Source organism: Neodiprion pinetum, chromosome 1 (genome assembly GCF_021155775.2).
Source record: "Neodiprion pinetum isolate iyNeoPine1 chromosome 1, iyNeoPine1.2, whole genome shotgun sequence".
Classification (NCBI taxonomy): Eukaryota; Metazoa; Arthropoda; class Insecta; order Hymenoptera; family Diprionidae; genus Neodiprion; species Neodiprion pinetum.
Genome location: NC_060232.1, coordinates 5,952,000 through 5,974,032, shown reverse-complemented (window position 1 = coordinate 5,974,032; position 22,033 = coordinate 5,952,000). Strand labels below are relative to the sequence as shown.

At 40.2% G+C, this 22,033-nt stretch overlaps 1 protein-coding gene and 1 long non-coding RNA gene across 2 annotated transcripts; one reads left to right on the top strand and one right to left on the bottom strand.

Moving 5' to 3' along the window:
* Positions 1-7,857: 7,857 nt before the first annotated feature.
* On the bottom strand, positions 7,858-15,167 carry LOC124222232 (uncharacterized). Its single transcript, XR_011177117.1, has 5 exons — positions 15,101-15,167; positions 14,148-14,237; positions 10,571-10,708; positions 8,441-8,689; positions 7,858-8,284 (listed from the first exon to the last, which is right to left on the bottom strand). It is a non-coding gene; the product is annotated as an uncharacterized lncRNA (long non-coding RNA).
* On the top strand, positions 8,529-11,417 carry LOC124222156 (uncharacterized). Its single transcript, XM_046632835.2, has 5 exons — positions 8,529-8,657; positions 9,125-9,716; positions 9,785-10,240; positions 10,338-10,496; positions 10,601-11,417. The coding sequence occupies exons 1-5, from the start codon at positions 8,529-8,531 to the stop codon at positions 10,801-10,803; spliced, it is 1,539 nt and encodes a 512-aa protein (XP_046488791.1). The 3' UTR covers positions 10,804-11,417.
* Positions 15,168-22,033: the final 6,866 nt, after the last annotated feature.

The following is a 22,033-nucleotide window of genomic DNA, read 5'->3' as shown; positions in this document are numbered from 1 at the left end:
GTACAACCCGAGGTGGTTATCGGTGGTTGTTCGAGGTGGTTGGCGATTGTTGGAGGTGGTCGGAGGTGGACGAGGAGGAGGACGAACGGAACTGAGTCTCAAAGCCCTGTTGATGTAAAAGCAGCTATTCGATAGAAATTATAGTTTATAGTTTACACAGCCCATTGCATGATATTTAAATATAAATACGTATGTTTCAATGTATTGAGGAATAATTTATCAAACATCCAGAGGTCATGTGCAAATAATAAACGAATTGATTCGACCGCAGTTTGATGTATTCATTAGAGCTTTCACAATAAATTTAAGCTTTGTAACTTCTTTTATTTTATTATGGATAATCAAAAACATTTCCGACTATTCGTGCAGTGGAAGCATGGGGATTAAACCAAATGTAGCAAAAGATTAGAAACAGTGTATGTAGAGTACGGGTATTTTTCTAATAATGCAAATAGAATAGAACACCACGCCTTGCGAATTAGCTTTCCAGACAGAGATGAATGATGAATTTTAAGGACTGCATTATCGTTGTTGAATACTCTATGCCTCATGGAAAAAGAAAATCTGTAACGATAAAATTGATGCACGGGATCATCGTCGACTTTGACTTTTGAAATGTCCTACCATTTCCGAACACCTCCAACCATCCTATTTACCTACATTACTAGATTAGCTATGATATGAAAAGAGAAGAATTATTCATTTCGAAATGGGGTTCTATTCGACGCGCGCTCGATGTATTCCATAACATTAGTCTTCACAATTATTCCAACAACTTTTCATTTGCTCTCTCGATCTTGAATTTTCATAGGCATAGAATCGAAACGCTGTTTTAGCTGGTCGCAAGTGAAGTATCTGCGTTGGGTGGAGAAGCGGAATTGTTTTTCGAAAAGTATTCGGATGGAAAAAAATTTAGAGTAACTGCAATACATAACGGATGCGCTAATTCTGAACGAGATGAAATGGATGCTTCGTATATGAGACAGTATTTAACGCTGCGTAGTGATTTAAAGTCCTAGAAAGGTGATAGGGAGAGAAAGAACGACGCTTCTTAACACTTCGAGTGTATTTTAACACACATTTGAAAGATACGAGCGAAATTTTTCATCATCCAACTGTCGCAGAACGGCAGCGTTATTAGCCGACCCGTTCACTGAAGAATACATCTTCAGTCAACGGCTGACGATCGAAGGGCCTGGCCGCTTGAGTCTGGAATCGGCAGGAGAGATAAAGTGTGTATTTCTTGTATGAAATGTGAAAGCTAAAATCATTATACATCATACATCATACATCATACATCATATATCATACATCGTACATCATACATCATACATCATACATCATACATCATACATCGTACATCATACATCATCATGCATAGTATCAAAGTTCGAAACCATAGTTTGGATGTCGGATGTTCAGAAAGTGACGTCACCAATTCAGAATCAGCTAGCCGAATTCCTCAGTCGGGAAACAACCGCGCAGTAGAGCGGACGGATGAGAGTCGAGCTCCGCAAATTTCGAGTAAGGGTTCTCAACCTCCCGATCCCGCGCTTCGGGTCCGCTACGTATTTCGAGTACCGGGTTCTCAACCTTCCGGATCCCGCGCTTCGGGTCCGCTACGCGGTGAAACTCGACTTCCAGGATAAGCGCTCCGTGGCTCCTCGTTCATGTTTACAATAAATTATTTCAATTCGTTTTTCGCGCAAGCCCAAATTCAGTAGCTGTCAGTCCGCTAATAAAATTTCTCGACTTCCAGGATAAGCGCTCCGTGGTTCCTGGTTCATGTTTACAATAAATTATTTCAATTCGTTTTTCGCGCAAGACCAAATTCAGTAGCTGTCAGTCCGCTAATAAAATATCTCGACTTCCAGGATAAGCGCTCCGTGGTTCCTCGTTCATATTTACAATAAATTATTTCAATTCGTTTTTCGCGCAACCCCAAATTCGGTAGCTGTCAGTCCGCTAATAAAATTTCTCGACTTCCAGGATAAGCGCTCCGTGGTTCCTGGTTCATGTTGACAATGAATTATTTCAATTCGTTTTTCGCGCAAGCCCAAATTCGGTAGCTGTCAGTCCGCTAATAAAATTTCTCGACTTCCAGGATAAGCGCTCCGTGGTTCCTGGTTCATGTTTACAATAAATTATTTCAATTCGTTTTTCGCGCAAGCCCAAATTCGGAAGCTGTCAGTCCGCTAATAAAATATCTCGACTTCCAGGATAAGCGCTCCGTGGTTCCTCGTTCATGTTTACAATAAATTATTTCAATTCGTTTTTCGCGCAACCCCAAATTCAATAGCTGTCAGTACGCTAATAAAATTTCTATAACTTTATAATCTTCTCATAATCTTTCTGGTAGATTATAACGATAAAAAAATTATATCAAACCTTACACATTATTTTTGATTTGTTCTCACGCTGAAAATATTTATTAGTATTCGGGGTATAACTCGAGGTGGTTGAAGGTGGTCGGAGGTGGACGAGGAGAAGGACGAGGAGGACGAGGATTTGTGCTGGGTGAGTAAAACACTTTTATAATATTTGATGGCAATTATAATTAAATTTCATCTGAAATATTACAAACTTGTCACGTTTACAATAAATTATTTCAATTCATTTTTCGTGCAAGCACATATTCAGTAGCTATGAATAATCTTATACAATTTATTATATTATTAATTAATTAATTAATATTCTTATAATATTTAATGGCAATTGTAATTATATTTCATCTGAAATATTACAAACTTGTCACGTTCACAATAAATTATTTCAATTCATTTTTCGTGCAAGCACATATTCAGTAGCTATGAATAATCTTATACAATTTATTATATTATTAATTAATCAATCAATATTCTTATAATATTTAATGGCAATTGTAATTATATTTCATCTGAAATATTACAAACTTGTCACGTTTACAATAAATTATTTTAATTCATTTTTCGTGCCAGCACATATTCAGTAGCTATGAATAATCTTATACAATTTATTATATTATTAATTAATTAATTAATATTCTTATAATATTTAATGGCAATTGTAATTATATTTCATCTGAAATATTAGAAACTTGTCACGTTTACAATAAATTATTTCAATTCATTTTTCGTGCAAGCACATATTCAGTAGCTATGAATAATCTTATACAATTTATTATATTATTAATTAATCAATTAATATTCTTATAATATTTAAAGGCAATTGTAATTATATTTCATCTGAAATATTACAAACTTGTCACGTTTACAATAAATTATTTCAATTCATTTTTCGTGCAAGCACATATTCAGTAGCTATGAATAATCTTGTACAATTTATTATATTATTAATTAATTGATTAAATACATTAATCCTTACACAATATTTTCGATGTCTTCCTATACTAAAAATATTCATTACTATTTCAGGTATTACCCGAGGTGGTCGGAGGTGGACGAGGAGGAGGACGAGCTGGACGAGGAGGAGGACCAGGTGGACGAGGAGGAGGACGAGGTGGACGAGGAGGAGGCGGGGTGGGTCGTGGGAGAGGACCTCTCCTCTCCTCGGAGGAGAGGAGGGGGAGGGGAAGGGAAGGGGGAGAGGTGGGCGGGGACGGGGAAGGGATGGGAAGGGAAGGGGCGGGAAGGGCGGCGGGGAGGGGCGGGCGGCGGGGCGGGGGAAGGGATGGGGAGGGGTGGGTGGCGGGTGGGAGGGAGGGAGGAAGGGAGGGTGGGAGGGAGGGAGGGAGGGCGGGCGGGCGGGCGCAGGAGGGGGGGGGGGGGTGTACTGCTCTATTAACTCTAACGGGCTCGCATCGACATCCGTCCTCCACTCTCTCCCTCCCTCCCTCCCTCCCTCCCTCCCACCCGCCCGCCCACCCACCCCCCTCCCGCCACCCACCCCTCCCCATCCCTTCCCTTCCCTTCCCCCTCCCCGCCGCCCGCCCCTCCCCTTCCCTTCCCATCCCTTTCCCCTCCCCGCCCACCTCTCCCCCTTCCCTGCCCCTTCCCCTCCACTCCTCTGAGGAGAGGAGAGGTCCTCTCCCACGACCCACCCCGCCTCCTCCTCGTCCACCTGGTCCTCCTCCTCGTCCACCTGGTCCTCCTCCTCGTCCAGCTCGTCCTCCTCCTCGTCCACCTCCGACCACCTCGGGTAATACCTGGAATCGTAATGAATATTTTTAGTATAGGAAGACATCGAAAATATTGTGTAAGGATTAATGTATTTAATCAATTAATTAATAATATAATAAATTGTACAAGATTATTCATAGCTACTGAATATGTGCTTGCACGAAAAATGAATTGAAATAATTTATTGTAAACGTGACAAGTTTGTAATATTTCAGATGAAATATAATTACAATTGCCATTAAATATTATAAGAATATTAATTGATTAATTAATAATATAATAAATTGTATAAGATTATTCATAGCTACTGAATATGTGCTTGCACGAAAAATGAATTGAAATAATTTATTGTAAACGTGACAAGTTTGTAATATTTCAGATGAAATATAATTATAATTGCCATCAAATATTATAAAAGTGTTTTACTCACCCAGCACAAATCCTCGTCCTCCTCGTCCTCCTCCTCGTCCACCTCCGACCACCTTCAACCACCTCGAGTTATACCCCGAATACTAATAAATATTTTCAGCGTGAGAACAAATCAAAAATAATGTGTAAGGTTTGATAAAATTTTTTTATCGATATAATCTACCAGAAAGATTGTGAGAAGATTATAAAGTTATAGAAATTTTATTAGCGTACTGACAGCTATTGAATTTGGGCTTGCGCGAAAAACGAATTGAAATAATTTATTGTAAACATGAACCAGGAACCACGGAGCGCTTATCCTGGAAGTCGAGAAATTTTATGAGCGGACTGACAGCTACCGAATTTGGGGTTGCGCGAAAAACGAATTGAAATAATTTATTGTAAACATGAACCAGGAACCACGGAGCGCTTATCCTGGAAGTCGAGAAATTTTATTAGCGGACTGACAGCTACCGAATTTGGGGTTGCGCGAAAAACGAATTGAAATAATTTATTGTAAACATGAACCAGGAACCACGGAGCGCTTATCCTGGAAGTCGAGAAATTTTATTAGCGGACTGACAGCTACCGAATTTGGGGTTGCGCGAAAAACGAATTGAAATAATTTATTGTAAACATGAACCAGGAACCACGGAGCGCTTATCCTGGAAGTCGAGATATTTTATTAGCGGACTGACAGCTACCGAATTTGGGCTTGCGCGAAAAACGAATTGAAATAATTTATTGTAAACATGAACCAGGAACCACGGAGCGCTTATCCTGGAAGTCGAGAAATTTTATTAGCGGACTGACAGCTACCGAGTTTGGGCTTGCGCGAAAAACGAATTGAAATAATTTATTGTAAACATGAACCAGGAACCACGGAGCGCTTATCCTGGAAGTCGAGTTTCACCGCGTAGCGAACCCGAAGCGCGGGATCCGGAAGGTTGAGAACCCGGTACTCGAAATACGTAGCGGACCCGAAGCGCGGGATCGGGAGGTTGAGAACCCTTACTCGAAATTTGCGGAGCTCGACTCTCATCCGTCCGCTCTACTGCGCGGTTGTTTCCCGACTGAGGAATTCGGCTAGCTGATTCTGAATTGGTGACGTCACTTTCTGAACATCCGACATCCAAACTATGGTTTCGAACTTTGATACTATGCATGATGATGTATGATGTACGATGTATGATGTATGATGTACGATGTATGATGTATGATGTACGATGTATGATGTATGATGTATGATGTATGATGATATGATATGATGTATAATGATTTTAGCTTTCACATTTCATACAAGAAATACACACTTTATCTCTCCTGCCGATTCCAGACTCAAGCGGCCAGGCCCTTCGATCGTCAGCCGTTGACTGAAGATGTATTCTTCAGTGAACGGGTCGGCTAATAACGCTGCCGTTCTGCGACAGTTGGATGATGAAAAATTTCGCTCGTATCTTTCAAATGTGTGTTAAAATACACTCGAAGTGTTAAGAAGCGTCGTTCTTTCTCTCCCTATCACCTTTCTAGGTCTGTAAATCACTACGCTGTTTTCGCTGCGTTTTCTGAGTTCCTGAGGGTCCAATAAATCAGGTACGGGTCATTTGAATCGAATCCGAAACAAAAAATTTTCCGCTCAAAAAATGAAGAAAAAGTAAGGCTAACCCCTTCGCATTTTTGGCGGAAATTTTTGCGATTCGGAAAAGTGCTGGAATAAATTCTTTCATGCACTATTCGGACGTGATTTTGCGAGAGCAATCGATAAGGCGCAGTTCCAATAGGCTCCGATCGGCGCGTCCAAAGTTACAACCAAAAAACGAAAACCTGTGTTCTCGAAATTTTTCAGCAGGTGCTTTTTTGTTCGCCATTTCTCTCCTGTTGATCTCACGTTCCTTTCGCTGCGTTTTCCTAGTTCCTGAGGGTCCAATTATTCAGATAAGGGTCATTTGAATCGTATCCGAGACCGAAAATTTTCGGCTTTAAAAATGAAGAAAAAGTAAGGCATTTTTTTGCATTTTTGGCGAAAATTTTCGCGATTTTGAAAAGTGCTTGAACAAATTAATTGTGGCACTATTCGGACGTAATTTTGCGAAAAAAATTGATTAGGCGCAGTCCCAATACGCTGCCATCAACGCATCGAAAGTTACAGCCAAAAAACGAAAACCTGAATTTTCGACATTTTTCAGCAGGTGCTTTTTTCCTCGTATCTTCTCTCCTGTTGATCCCACGATCTTTTCGCTGCATTTTCTGAGTTCCTTGGGGTTTAATTGTTCGGGAATCGGTCATACGAATCAATTCTGAGACGAAAAATTTGTTGGCGAAAAAAAAAAGGAAGGCTAACCCCTTAGCATTTTTGGCGAAAATTTTCGCGATTCTGAAAAGTGCTGGAATAAATTATTTGAGGCACTATTCGGACGTAATTTCGCGAGAGAAATCGATTGGGCGCAGTCCCAATACGCTGCCATCAACGCATCGAAAGTAACAGCCAAAAAACGAAAACCCGCATTCTCGACATTTTTCAGCAGGTGGTCTCTCCTTCGTAATTTCTCTCCTGTTGATCCCACGCCATTTTCGCTGCGTTTTCTGAGTTCCTTGGGGTTCAATTGTTCGGGAAAGAGTCCTACGAATCAATTCTGAGACGAAAAATTTTTTGGTAAAAAAAAAAGGAAGGCTAACCCCTTTGCATTTTTGGCGAAAATTTTCGCGATTTTCGAAAGTGCTGGAATAAATTATTTGTGGCACTATTCGGACGTAATTTTGCGAGAGAAATCGATTGGGCGCAGTCCCAATACGCTGCGATCAACGGATCAAAAGTCACAGCCGAAAAACGAAAAATTTCTTTCGCAACCTCTCTGCAGTTGGTCCCATCCCGTTTTCGTTGCGTATTTTGAGTTCCTGGGGATCCAAATAGTCATGAAAAGGTTGTAAAAAACGAATTTGAGACGACCAATTCTCTGCTCCAATAAAAACTAAGGCCTGGGCCTTATTGTCAAAGGTTCTATGAATGCAAAAAATTCCGGAGTCATTCGTGTGATCCACTATATCGACGTTAAATCGCGAGAGGAAGGTATTGGTTTCAGTTTGAATACGCAGCGAGCAGAGAATCAAGAGTTGTGGCCGAAAAGCAAGGAAGTTCCTCAAATTTCTCCAGCAGTTGGTCTATTGCTATTCTCACGTACACACTGTATTTCTGAGGGTTCTATGAATCTTTAGAAATCGCAACAAAAGCAAGGTCCGACCTATGAACACCAGATTAAAACTTACGGCCGAAATACACAAGATTGGCGATAGGTCCCAGAAAAGTTGGGAAAGAAAAATCACAATTCCATATTTCAAAGTTTTAGTTTATTTTATACGCCTCTTGATGTAGTACAATATATACTATGTATAATACAAGTGTTCGTGTGTACGTGTAGTAATTTAACAAACAGACAAATAGAATCAAAGTGTCAGACAAAGAGGACTGCAACAATGTTATTTAACATTATGTAGGTATGCCCAAGATTCAGTGAGGTGTCAAGTCAAGTCGGAAGAGGTTGTAAGACGTCAACAGACGAATAGGATTCACATTGACCACACCTGTGCCATTTGGTAAATCCTTCCTGGATTTGGAAACCAGAGGCGTATATTAATATCGGTAAACCAGATCCATTAAACCCGATCCAAAAAAAATCGTTGAATGTTTGATGTTACTGAAAGAATTACATTAGACATCGTTGAATTGATGCCGCTGATCACACGCTGAGTACCCGACGCCACTGTAAAAGAAAGAGGGCAAACAATCGATAAATAATAAAAGGAACTCATGCAAAAATTACATTGAACGCAGCAGTGGGGTATTCAGCGTGCGATAGTGATTATTGAAGCGTATCTTGCCGGGACCGATAAAAGGTAGGTATATCTAGATATTGTACCTGCTGATAACAGGCGTGTTATCGTGGCCAGGTGAGTGAATGATGTTTGAGTCAGTTTTCTGTACAGTGTCCGACGTATAAGAATGCAATGGTGAAGTACACGTTGCTGCACAAGCCGACGTTGTCGACATGGCCGTCACTTCCACGGCAAGTGAAGACGATCATTGTCGCTGGGATTTTCATTACTCTAACATTTCTCGTTCTTGTTCAAGCTGCGGTAAGTACAGATGGCGAATTGCATTGTCGTACCTGAGGGATAAAATTATAAATACCTATTCTATCAACACGTGTTTCTTCAAGCTAGCTTCGCGATTAATTGATATAGTTGATATCGATCGATCAATTATCCCCGTCTGTTTTCAATGTGGAATGTCGTATTATGGCTACAATCGAATTCTTATATTGGGCCCAGATCGGACAGCCATGTTATTTTATATGCATCATACTCTTCGGGCCCGCATACATGTGCCAAGAAAAACATTCACCAGATAGTTAGAATTGGAACATTACCTGTTACAATGAAATATTATTTGTTTGGTCACAGGAAGGTAATGATAACGGCTCTGTCAGTAATTCGATGACTAAAGCTATAATCACCGACGATATATATTCGGTGCATGATATTTACGAATCTGACAATAATGTATACTCACAAAACTTGTCTTTTTCCGTAATTATTTGCAGAGAAATGCAAAGTTGAGAGATTTGTACAACATGAAAGCGATGACAGCCGAAATTCTAGACCTCGAAATGAGATTCATGCCGGAACTGGAATCGGAAATAAGTGATCGATGGAAATCCGCAACCGTTACGGATGGAATGATCTATTCCGCTTACTTGGACTCCCGACCAGAAATAGTCTTGGAGGATCGCCACTACGATAATTCAGGCGAGAATACTTGGGCAGTGATCCGAGTGATTGCGGTATTGCCATTGGCGATGAAGGACAAGCCACTGACGTGTTACTTAGAATACAGAGGGGTAGACGAAGAGCGTGGGATTATTCAAAATAGGACAGCGTCACGGGTGCAACCGATAAAAGAAAACTGGGGCTTGAAGTACTCGGCCTTTTTTGTCCTTTGCGATTTAACTTTACCAGTAAACATGGACTTCGAGGAATTTTATTACGCCCAGCATCTTCCCTTGAAAGTTGCACTGGCAAATACCACTCTTGCAAATCTGGATGAGTTGCAATTTGTCAATGTTCGCTACCCGGAGGGTGGTGTGAACCAGGCTAACGACGACGAGGACGAGTTTTTGGCTGTATGCGGACCTGGTGAGCCTCAACTTCATCCTAGGATCAAGTATTTTATATTATTATGCAGTTTCGAATAACAATTTCAGTACTGCATCACGAATATGGCCGAGCACTGCATCTTGTAGAGTTCATCGAGTATCAACTGATGCTAGGAGCCGGTCATATAATGTTCTACAACGAGTCCGTTACTCCCGAGGTGTCCCAAGTGTTGGCACATTATGTCTCGAGAGGTGTGGCAACGGTCCTCGAGTGGAAACTACCCTCGATATATAAATTCGAGCTTACCCTCAGAGTCTATGGACAATTTGCAGCGTTAAACGATTGTCTCTACAGAAGTTCTTTCCATAAAAACTATAAGTACGTCTTGGTATCAGATATAGATGAATTTATCGTGCCGCGAATGCACAAGGACTTTAAGGAACTCCTCAATTTTCTCGACCCGCCCAATCCTTCCGGCGTTAGGAATCAATACGCGTCGTTTCAGTTCAGAAACGTATTTTTTTATCTGATGTACGGCGACGATAAGACGAATTACGACCCGGGTAAGCGTTACTTCAGCTTGAAAAACGTATATTTCGTAACGATACTCAAAGCGTTGTTAATTGTAGCAAAACTATTGTTTGTGCTACTTCATTTCAGACGTGCCGTACCTCTACCTCCAAGCAAAAACTGAACGAGTAGAAAATCCGGAGAAGCCCGATAAGAGGAGTAAGTATATAGCACGTTCTCAAGACGTGGTGGAGATGGGAAACCACTTCATATGGCACCATCGGCCAGGTACATCAGTATTTTCGGAAAGTGAGTTCGTGAACCCAACGACGAAAATCACAGTATAATCGTAGATTCAAGTTCTGCCGATGTTAGGTACTCACCTTCGCATTCCGACTCGACGTTCGTTTTAGGGTTCGAGCAATTCGTGGTCGACCCAGACGTGGCCCTTTCTCACCACTATCGAGACTGCGAGGCAGAAACTACAGGCTGCTACTTACGGCCAACGTTGATTGACAGAGCTGCACATAAGTATGTCAAGGATCTTGGTAAGCGAGTGAGACAAGCTTGTACAGATATATTTAAGGAATCCGGCTGCCCAGCTCCAACGGACTGATCTACTTCCAAAGAATTCTAAGGGCATTTGTGAAATCGTACGTTTCAATAACCCGAGCTAGGAGTTTTCAACCCATTTATATATCATGGATTGGAACCAGCATAACTTGTGTGCTCGGTATAAACATGAATGAATGAATGATGATTTGTAAATAAAATAACACTGTATAGTTATTACGAATAAGAGGTTTTATAATTTATACTAAAGTATATTATTATCCATCTATAAAGACATTTTTAAATTATAATTTTTCTATGTTAATGAAAAATTGAGCAATAAATTTCCGAATTCATATGCTTGATGCTCTGTGATAATTCGATTAATAAATAGTGGGCAATATTCGTATTGCGAAAAACAGTACGTGAGGGAATGCAATTCTGATTACCAAATGGCAATTGTATTACGGTCGAAAACAATTATATCACTCGCCTCAATGATAAAGTGGAATGCGACTAATGTGTCATCGTCTAAGATGTAATATATAGATTTTCTATCGACGCAATCTATCGTAAGAAAATTTGACCGCTATAAACAAGATTGTATACGATACATTTAAACGCGAACATTTGTTTTCGTCTGGTCTAAAGCTGAGCGCCATATGGAACATATTTTTAATAAAATTGGATAAATGTATTTTTCGCACTCTCTTTGTGTGAAGATTTCCCGTCACGTGACGATATAGTGCAAGGATCAGCCTTTATTTTTTATTCAACCTGTTCTTACCTTATCGTTTCATTTTTTTTCCACCCAACGGACAGAAAATACAAAATTCGTATTTATATCGAGAAATCTCTGAGTGGCAAAATTTTTTTTTTTTTTTTTTTTGAAGGAGCGTGTAAGATCCCACAGCTGGTCCAACAGAATATCGTGAGTTGCGGCGTTCGCGGCTCAGCTACCTTGATCCATGCCGATGTGTATACATATACAGGTATATTTTCAAGGAAAAAAGGATCCATATAATATATGACATGTGATTTCTTTTACTTATTTCCACCAAAAAACCAGGCAAATGCATAACAATAAGATTTCTCGAGACTTCGCATCGCGTTGGTGAGAGTTGGCAGATTGGAACGTCGTCGCGACGATACGATATGTAACACGTAGGCGAAATTCAAACAAGCTTTTACCTGTATGCACAAAGCGAAGAAAATCTAAGAAAAACGAGAGAAAAAATTGTAGCTATACTGAGTTTTCAGCTGTAGCTTCAATGGAGTTGTCAATCAGAAACTCTCGTGAGCTCTCAGAAGCTAATTCAATTCACTTTCGTACATTACGTGATATAATAATTATACTCATCAAGATTTTGATCCCTGCACTGCACATTATACATGATAGTTAGAAAATCCTTATGTGAAATTTGTAATAGATTGTTATCCTCGAGGTGCAGTAGCACAGGTTGAACATACGGACAAAAGTCATATTATAATGAGATATGAAAGAAAAAAAAATGATTACTTCGCCTTTGTCAGGCCATAATGACGCTTCGATCCTCGGGTGAAATCTGACCCCTGTTACGGGAATACGAATGGCTTTTCTCTACCTCGGTTTGTTAAAGGCAAAAGGCGTCAAGAAACACGGTATGTATTGGTTAAACCCCGCGGAATGCCGACGACTCATACCAGCTTGGGTGGCAAAATCCCGTGGAACTGATTCTCTTCTTGATCCCGCGATATCTCATTTCTTACGACAGGTAAACGGAGGGCTTGACGCCGATTAAGTGGCGGCGACACATTGTCATGAGCTGGCTGTGTATCACGAGGTGTGGAAAAAGCTGCAAACTTCATCAAAAAGTTTTTATATATTTCGCTCCGCGGTATTTCATTCTCTGAAGCGAAATAACGTCATTTGTTGTGCGTCTATTGGTGGAATACGGGAAAAAAAAAAAATTTATTTATGCATTGTTCAAACAGGGAATTTACGGATTAGGAATAATCTATTTTACTTTTCAATTGCGAATCTGCATTGCGATCTAATTTACATGAAATTATTTCAAGCGGTTCTACTAGTGTTTCGATTTAAATTATCCGGGGTTATTTTAACGATTTTTTCGAAGTTGACGGTATTTGAAATAACGTAAAATAAAATGTTAGCATAATTGAGAAATAACAGATTTATAGAAAGCGTGAATGTGTTACATAAGGAAAGCAAGAGATATGACTTGACTCCAGTTGTTATTATGTATTTTCTTCTTTTCGATTACTTTTACTTTACAGAGTATTATTATTTTCATTGAAAACCCCTGCTTCTGGTTTCCCTAGAAATGTATTTCCCGTCGAAAAAACCTCGTCTATAAATAGCGTTCTGAAATTACAATGCGGAGGAGAAAATTTTTACGAGATAAACCCGATGAAAATGATCGAAAAATTTGAAAATCTATAGATTTTTCAGAACGAATTGGTCTTGCGATGTTTTCACTCTCTGAATATCGCTGAATGTGTGTAAGTATAAAGTTAAAAAAGTAAAGATTGAGTCATTTCTCCCGCGGCGCACGTCTTCGGCTTTTCCACGAGGTTCCAGATTATACGGTTAAGTTGACCGTCGACCTTCTGTCCCAAAATTTTTAGACGAAAGGTAAGCAGATAAAAGTTTAGTTAAATAATGGCACACCTCAACGATTTCTATCATTGCATCGTAAGCTAACATTCTAGAAATGGATCAAAGATAAGGACTCTCCGCGAATTTATTTGATTAAAATTTGCAAAAAGTTTCACGAATCATTTTTCCACATGCCACGTTGTGCAGGACAGTATTTGCCACTGATTAGCTCTTGGGCAAAAAATTGACGAAACTACGGGTGAGAATTGGTTCCATGTTCTGGGAACTATAAGAAGCGGAAATTTGTCATAATGCGGAGTTGATTCGCTTAATGTTCGTAAGATAAGGAGTAACGGTCCATTTTCACTTATAGACAGGGGATTCAGATATTGGAATTGCAATTGGAGTTGAAATTGTCCGGTATAAGAGTACTGGGAACAAATCAGCTGATACTGTACATAATTGCAAACGGCGTTGAGGAGCCGTCTGCATCGACGCCTCCCTGCCACGCGAAATTTTGCCAAATTACCAACCGTCCAATAAGTCGACGCGCAATTCACACTAATCTAACAGTGCCAGTTTGATCAATTTAGCAAATTAGACATTGATACGAAAAAAAGGCATTAATCTAGTTCAGCAGGAGACTCGCTGTGAGCGGCACGAATTAATCGTTCGCTATTTTCTTCTCGAACAATTACTATTACCTAGTATACGTACGAGTCTTCATTATTTTCATCATTTGATAATTATGCAACATTTTTTCATCGCTTGGAACGAGGAACTTTAAAAAACATGGATCAATTACTTGCTTTATAGTCACTGGACTGGTCTTGTATTCTTCAAACTGACGTCAGGTTGATCGTTACGCAAATTCCGGAAATTAAAGCAGTGGTAGGAATCTGAAAAGGTTACACACAATTTTAGGAACATTTCCAAAGAATTGAGAAACAGGTTGAAAGTTCAATAACTTAAAAACAAAAAAGCTATATCGCAAATACTTGACAGAATTTAGGAATCAGCTGAAGTTACCGACTATACATTAATTCTTATTTGCGCACATCTGGAGTTCAGTCAACCGGATTTATTCGCGGTATAATTATAACAGACGCGCGGTATAATTAGTTACATGAATATGATTAGCTGGGGAATATCGACACTGACTAATCGAGGAACTGAATACAACCGATATTGGCTTTTGACGATTCCCACCGTTCTCCACGCGAGGATTTCCCTGGTCCCTAAACGCGATCCTTGACATTTTCGATTCTTTTGGCGTATCTGTAAACGATCGTTTAGTTGCAAACGAGCGAGAATACGCGACAGACAGTGGGCGAGAATCCGGAATCACGGTGATATCGGCGCCTCTGTCGAGCCGGGTCGACCTTCGGGACGAAAGTTTTTCCTTAAACGGCACATCGCCAGGAGGCGTTCAGAAATTCTGCTATCATCTTCTTTAATTTGTCATGCTTGAAAATTACTCGCCTCCCTCTCCGAGAGCTCCGATATGCTTTTACTGATTTTATCCTACAAGTACACGCGAGGATGCTCCGTCGAAAAGTTTTTGCCCCTTTCCCGATTCAACCGCGCCCTTTATATTTTTCGACGTCACCGTGTCACCCGATTCCAAATTCCAGACGCGTTGATTCGTTATTGGAAAACTGTCGACCAGGCGGATAAATTTTGGCCATAAGGGTGAAAGACGCTTCCGTAATATTATACGTATATATATATTTATTTTATTATATATATATATATAACATACATGTTATAACAAGATCCGCGTCGCGTCCATCGTCCACGATTAATATCGTCGTTCCAATCGTCTCGCGATGTCCTCGGATGCTGAGGGCTTTCTCAGGATGCCGTTATCCTCGAAACAGCGTCGATATATAAACCGTGGGAGAAATTAAAACAGCCCGAACCGGTATACTGACAGCGATTGTGATTGATACTGCAACTGGAAGAAGTCGTTTTCAATCGCGACGATCTGGGGGAGAGGTTCGCCTTGTGTTTTATTGTTAAACGCTCATTGTTAGACAAGGATAAACGCGAGTCAGCAATAAAGCTGGATACACCATCGTACCGAATACGCTTGACGACAATTTTTTCCTTCCTCTTTTTTAACCCAAGGGACAGCTTTCAACTAAATTTCCGAGGTGAAAATCCGGGGCGAAAAGTTCTTCCGCTCAATCCGCCCGAGAGTTATTGAAATGAAACAAGTGATGTTATTTCGTTGAAACTCATTGAAAACTTTTTCGCACTTTCTTCTCTCTCTCTTACCAGACTGTTTCATTCCTAATTGGATTTCAATATGCGCGACGTAGTAGATTTGCGAAAAGCGGTTCAATTTCTATCCGGTATCAATGGGCGTATTTTTCTACTTTTATGTTAAGTAGTGGGTGGCTCGGCTTTCATGAATGGATATAAAACCTCGGTTATTATCGCGAAACAAGGCTTAGGCGGCTCCATTGCACCGACGGATTGTAAATAAAACTAAATCCCTTTCAGGAAAGAAGAACCTTGAGGGATAAATTGGTCTCTCGGTATTGCGGTCTACGAGTCCTTGATAATCCCAGTCAAGTTATCGTTATCGTTCTTATCCGTAACTCGTAACTACAGGAAGTGGGAAAACTTCCCTATAACTTTTCCTGCACACGTATGCGAGATAAGAGAGAAAAAAGTGTTTCGTCATTTTCTCCCTCGTTCTCTCTTCTCTCTCCCTCTTTCTTACATTTGCTCAAACGTTTTCCAGCTAAACCCTATAATTGTATGAGTTTAGGTTTCGCCGAGCTCTAGAAAGTCCGAAAGATAAGACGACGAGGCAGTTTTTAAAATTCCTCCATTCAGAGATAAGAAAGAATTGACACAGTCGAAAAATTTACCGCCGCCATCGCACCATTTATTTTGCCAGCAAAAATTGCAATTTCAATATCATCGGGTATCTAATTTCATCCGCAGCATCCTTCGACTCTTACAAGAGACACCGGCCAGACGGGAAAACCTGTTTGCACTGATTCAGAGTCTGACTTTGCCCGTCTTTTTTCACTCGATATCACGACTCCAAACCTTGTCGAGAGGGTCAACTGGAGCCGGATCGTTGACTGCGTTCATGGAAATGAATGTTGAATCAAATTCTGAATTAATCGCACAGGAGCGTGGGCGTAATTAAATGGACAGTCAAAAAAAAAAAAAAAGAACGTAACATTCCTGGAGAAATTTTTGCACGCTAGTAAATCGTCGCACATATTATATCAAGTGAAGTAGGACCTTGAAATCTTATCACCTTAACTTAAAGCAGAGGGGAGCTGCGTCGTTTCCTCCCCCGAAATGTAAATGAAATGAAACGATATACTATTTCGCAGCCAAAGCCAATGGCATTGGGCACTTCTGCCTTATATTTATACCTACTGTTGAGGAAGGCAAGTGTAATTTACCTCACGCGCTCGGGAAAATTAGTCCGTTAATATTCGACAAAAATTTCCATAAAACACCCGTTACAAGATACACGTTTATACAAGTGTAACAGTTTGTATACGTGTAGGTTTAACGCGAGGTACGAACCCGAATGACTTTGCACGAATATTCAGAGGTTCATAATTAATTTTCTGTCAACAGACACGTATAAAATAAAGTCGTATTTTTTAATGGTATTGTTAACTACGTACTCATGCCTGAATAAACAGTTCAATTCTACGACGCTTCTCATTAATTGAACGGATTCCATAGCCTGGAGCTTGGGTTATTCACATTGCGTGGAATCCCTTCCTCATCCGTTGCTTTAATATCAATCCGTCATACTTTGGTGTATTGCGGTCGGCGTTAATCGCCCATATTTGCATATATATTACTACTACTGCTACGAACGAATCACAATCAGATGGAAAATACCCGCTTGCTTAGAGTTTCGAACATCTTGTATGGAAGGAAGAGAAATCATGAATAAATAACAGGGATAGACGAGTCTTGAAAATTGTCGAGAAATCGTCGTTGGATCGTTGCACGCCATGCGAGACTCGATTACAATTTCAATAAAAGTCCCGTCCGGGGTGCTGAAACTGCCACATCCTTGACTTTGGCAATTTTTGCGTACCGACTATGAAACGAGTGTCAAATACGTTCAGCGATAAAAGGAACGCGCCGCGGTCGGTTAGAAACGGCCAAAGCGAGCAGCTGTTGTCTGGCGATGACTAATCGATACGCAAGCGTGCAGGACATTAATGACAGTAAAAATAACGACGGGGGGACCTGTAATAATCGACGGGAAAGACGCGATAACGACGCGAACGCGGGAAAACGATATCACGTTATGAATATTAAGACCCAGAAAACGTTGAACCCGAGTTATTAGGAAAGTTAGAACCATCGTTATTCGAGGTTTATTAGGTGCGCTGATTATATCCCTCGGGAGTATGCTGAACCATAAATTACGTATAATCCGAGGGTCGTCGAACCGAGGAATGACGACGCGTTTGTTTCTCCTTTCCCGAATTGTCCGATTTTTAAAAAGTTTTTCGCAGAAGGAGTTAGAGAAAGACATGGCGTAATTCATTATGAAAATTCTGATGCATTCCACACGTGTGTAATGATACACCGGAAGGACTCCGCGTTACGTAAATAGCAAAATAAATTATCATTCACCCAGGGTCCTCGGATACGGCGGAAGGAGTCACGAACCTGTAATTCATCGTTTCGGGGTAAGAGACCCGTTTTTATTAACTTAATCCGTTGCTCTATGGCTCTTCTTCGTCGGCGATTCACCCTGAAAAGCAATGGGCGTTCTCCGAGCGATGAGAAGAAGGAAAGCATTGAGGGAGGTAAATAATGGCAGGTGACAGACTCATTCCGCGGCAAAAACCGCGAGGCCATCAACCGCGGTTCATAAATTTGAGCAAAAAAGGACGCGTTGTAGTTGATTGCCCAAGATTTTCACCATTGGAACTGCGTGTCCGCTCGATTTATTCATTGCACTTTTGATAAAATGAATTCACGTTTCTTCTCTGACGGCACACGTTTATTCTGAATGTTTTTCATCGTAGGGAGTGGAAAAAAAATCTTCAATGGTCAAACTGTTTTTACAATTCTCAGCACGGTTAAACAGCTTCCACTCAAGATTTATTCCCGTTGCGAATTAGTCGCGTCACGTTAAACGAACGTAACGAAAATCCACCCAATTTATCCGTAAGTAGGTATCGTTATTATCTTCAGAGAGAAATGGAGAGACGATGAGGAGATTCTCGGTGAATTGGGTTCATTATGCAAATACCTTTAGTTTTACGCTGCTGCAGCATTCGCTGAGCTGCATTTTCCCGTTTGCAAAAGTGTCTCGAACATGTATTTGCACAGCAATGGCTGTTCGGTCACTAGGCGATTTTTTATCCCGAGAAGCCGGGGAATTCAAACGGGAAAACAAATAGGATTTCTGTGAGTACGATTGCAGATGGTAATGTGTAGTTTCTGCAGCCGTGACGTAAAGACTTGAAAAAGATGCAAATTGTAAGTACTTGGGAATTTGAAATTCGTTGAAAAACTCGTTTCCACACTTCTTCGAAATGGGCACAAACATATTTTTAAATTGCTTTCTGCGATACATAAAAAGGTGATTAACTTTCGGAATAGTTACAGTTTTTTCGTTTCCCAAAGAAATCAGACCGCGAAACGAGACGAGAAATTTTTCTGACCAAACGCGGAGAGAAGCTGCGTGGAATTGAGTCTTTACTGCGAGCGGAGTTTTTCTTTCGTATGTAAATTCGATTTATCATTCAAAGTTTGAAAATGTCTAAGGGCAAAGTTGCTCAAGCCCGGTTAAGACGAAGTGTTGCACAGCGTCTACACAATTGCTTTGCAAAGTCTGATTGGCTTGCGCTGGAGAAATTTTTATTTTTGCAAATTAGGGGTATTCCAAAGTTACGACTATGTATGTATATTGTATATATACACTCCGGGGTATATGGCGAAATAATCCCAGAGTAGAAAAATCCACCAACCGCAAGTTTTGCGCAATTTAAAACTGTAGTAAAGAGTGACCGAGAAGACGTCTCGACACTGAAGCATCGTCACTTTTTATTTCACTGGATTTCTGTAACTCTTCGCTGTGTACTCAAGTTCACGTTGACCCAATTCGCGAATATGTTAACAGACATGTGCCACCCGCACGAAAATTCGCAATCCTGCGGTCTTTATTGCTATATGACTCACAGCAGATCGAAATTTACTAGAAACTTTGTCGACTTCGTCGCAGGATTCATGTTGAAGCTGACAGGTCGGAATAAGAATAGAAAATGGTAAATCGTGAAGCCACCGGGCATGCAGCATAGTAGACGACTAGTCATCGACTGACTCGGATGTATTTTATTCGTCTTTCCCGAAAAAGATGAGAATGAAAAACAGCGCATTCGCTTCCGCTGTAATCATTTTTGTTGAAAAAAATTCTTAATATTTATCTCACCAATCTTTTTCGCGAATACCTGTGACGAAGGACTTGCTTTTTAGTTTTTATTACACCTTCCTTTGGCAATTTAACGAACACTGTGAATTTTAGTCAATATTTCACTGAATTACCCTTATCGCTGTGTACTCAATAACGTGATGTTTATCCACCACTCTGTATCGATAACTTATGGCAAAAGCAGCAGTGCAGCGAAAAAGCTTCGTGGAATGTAGTATTTTCACGTGACAATATCGCTCGCTTGCATTCTGTGAAAATTTCATCGCGGTATAAATCAAACGTTTGGAAATATATTTGATATTTTTTTCGTACACAGTGTTCAAAATTGTAGCCAATCACCCGTTGAATATAATGATATTCTCAGACAATTATCGAATGTTATTCCAGAAATCAAACAGTAGTCTGCAAGTCTCGATTTAGAGTTAAATATTTTTATATTTTTGTCTGGGACCAGAAATCATTCACGTGACACGTATTACAGTCGTGGAAAAATCTATATTTATACAACAAACTCGGTTATCTATATCGACGTCGTTTATTTATCGCTTAGCTTGAATGATCACGCGTGATGAATTTTTTTTCACATGCATAGGCTCCCATAAATTACTATTAAATTTGTTACCAAATGCTGACGTAATCGTATAGGTAACGCATAAACCATATATATATATATATATATATATATATATATATATATATTATCATGTCTTCAGGCAGCACAATCAAATTAATTATTGCACAATTTCAAGTTTCCATACTTGACAAAACGGTTAAAAAATCGTTTTATACGTCTTTTCATACGCAACGTAGATATATTGAGAATATTGTACGGTAGATTATAATTGCTTACAGCTTATGGTGCAGTAATTTCGAGTCGAGTAAAACAGGACGACTATTTCTTCTAACAGCCTCAGCTAATTACGCCGAGAACCAACCTATTACAAGGTTTAAATTAACGAATAGTGAAGTACGTACCCAACGAATAAAGGGCCGTGAGTCTCTGTCCAATTCTGAGAAGAAGCAGCTGTGTATACTAATGATTTTATCCTGTAGTTGCAAATTCGTTGAGGCACGTCTTAATCCGAGTTTGAAATCGAAGGAGCGTACACAATTTTACAGAGGATGTCTCTACCTCTTTGCAAATTGCAACGCAGGGCATTTCGTTACGCGTTAAAGCATCCGCGTGAGATCTGCAACAATCTACTACTGTTCGTAAAATTCGGGTTTTATATCGAATAACGACTGAGGAACATTGGCCCGAAGATTCACGGACCAAATTTCGTTTATCGAGTCACTGATCCCAGTCCGAATTCATCATCCGGATCTCGCGTATTTAACCAAAAACACAGGGAGGCGACAAACGATTCGTTCAAACGTCAAGTAGAGTATTAGCAAGTATAATACGTGTAAGCAAAAATGCGGGAAACGTTGGCTATTCTCCGTTTTTACATTCGTTTATATTCGCATCCTAAACCGATAACCGCCCAATCAATTACCAAGCGAGTAAACGAATGAACCTTACGAAGCGGGGGCGGTGTCGATTACAGAAGAAGGTGTGGTCGTAAAATGCGGGGAAAAAGAAGAATCGAGAAAAAGGGTACGATCGAATGTGAAAGACTGGATTTCCTTCGATATTCGTTGTATTTTGGTTCGAGAAAAATCAGTCAAAACTGTGATTCGCTGTGAAGGTGTAAGATTGCTTACTCATGGAAAACGCAAAGCCAGCTGAATAAAAGGGTTTGCAGATTTACAAAATTCTGGAATTTAAACGAAGCTGATAAGTTGCAGGTCCTCGCCTACCTCCGTTACATATGTATGTGCGTACAGATCCTTAGATGGATTCTGACACATTCAAGGTCAACGTTGGCGTTTTTTTTCGCAAGTTAAACAACCGGTAGCAGACTACATAGACGTAACACAGCCTGTTATACTTTCGACGAAGAGCTGAATTTCTTAAGTGGCTTTGTTCATCCCCATGGTCCAATGCTCTTTATTTTTGCACTCGATTGATCGCAAGAAAAGAAGAGCTGCCAGATTAGCTGATAGAACTTAGCTCCAACTAGGCACAACATATATATTCGACTACGAGCGATTGTTTCCAAAACTTTTTTCATTTCTCCCTAATTTGCTCAGCTTTCTGACCGGCTGGTAGTCCCATCGTTTCGTGATGCATTTTGTATTTTTCTCTGAAAAGAAAAGGAGGCCCTCCTCATTCCGACAAAAGGTATGCTCAGAGTATTTCAGACCCTC

What these genes read in the sequence shown, in the direction of transcription:
- LOC124222156 (XM_046632835.2), top strand. Translation starts at nt 8,529, where the DNA reads ATGGTGAAGTACACGTTGCTGCACAAGCCGACGTTGTCGACATGGCCG. An exon ending in TCGTTCTTGTTCAAGCTGCG is followed by an intron (nt 8,658 to 9,124) that starts GTAAGTACAGAT and finishes AATTATTTGCAG; the next exon opens with AGAAATGCAAAGTTGAGAGA. An exon ending in TTTGGCTGTATGCGGACCTG is followed by an intron (nt 9,717 to 9,784) that starts GTGAGCCTCAAC and finishes TAACAATTTCAG; the next exon opens with TACTGCATCACGAATATGGC.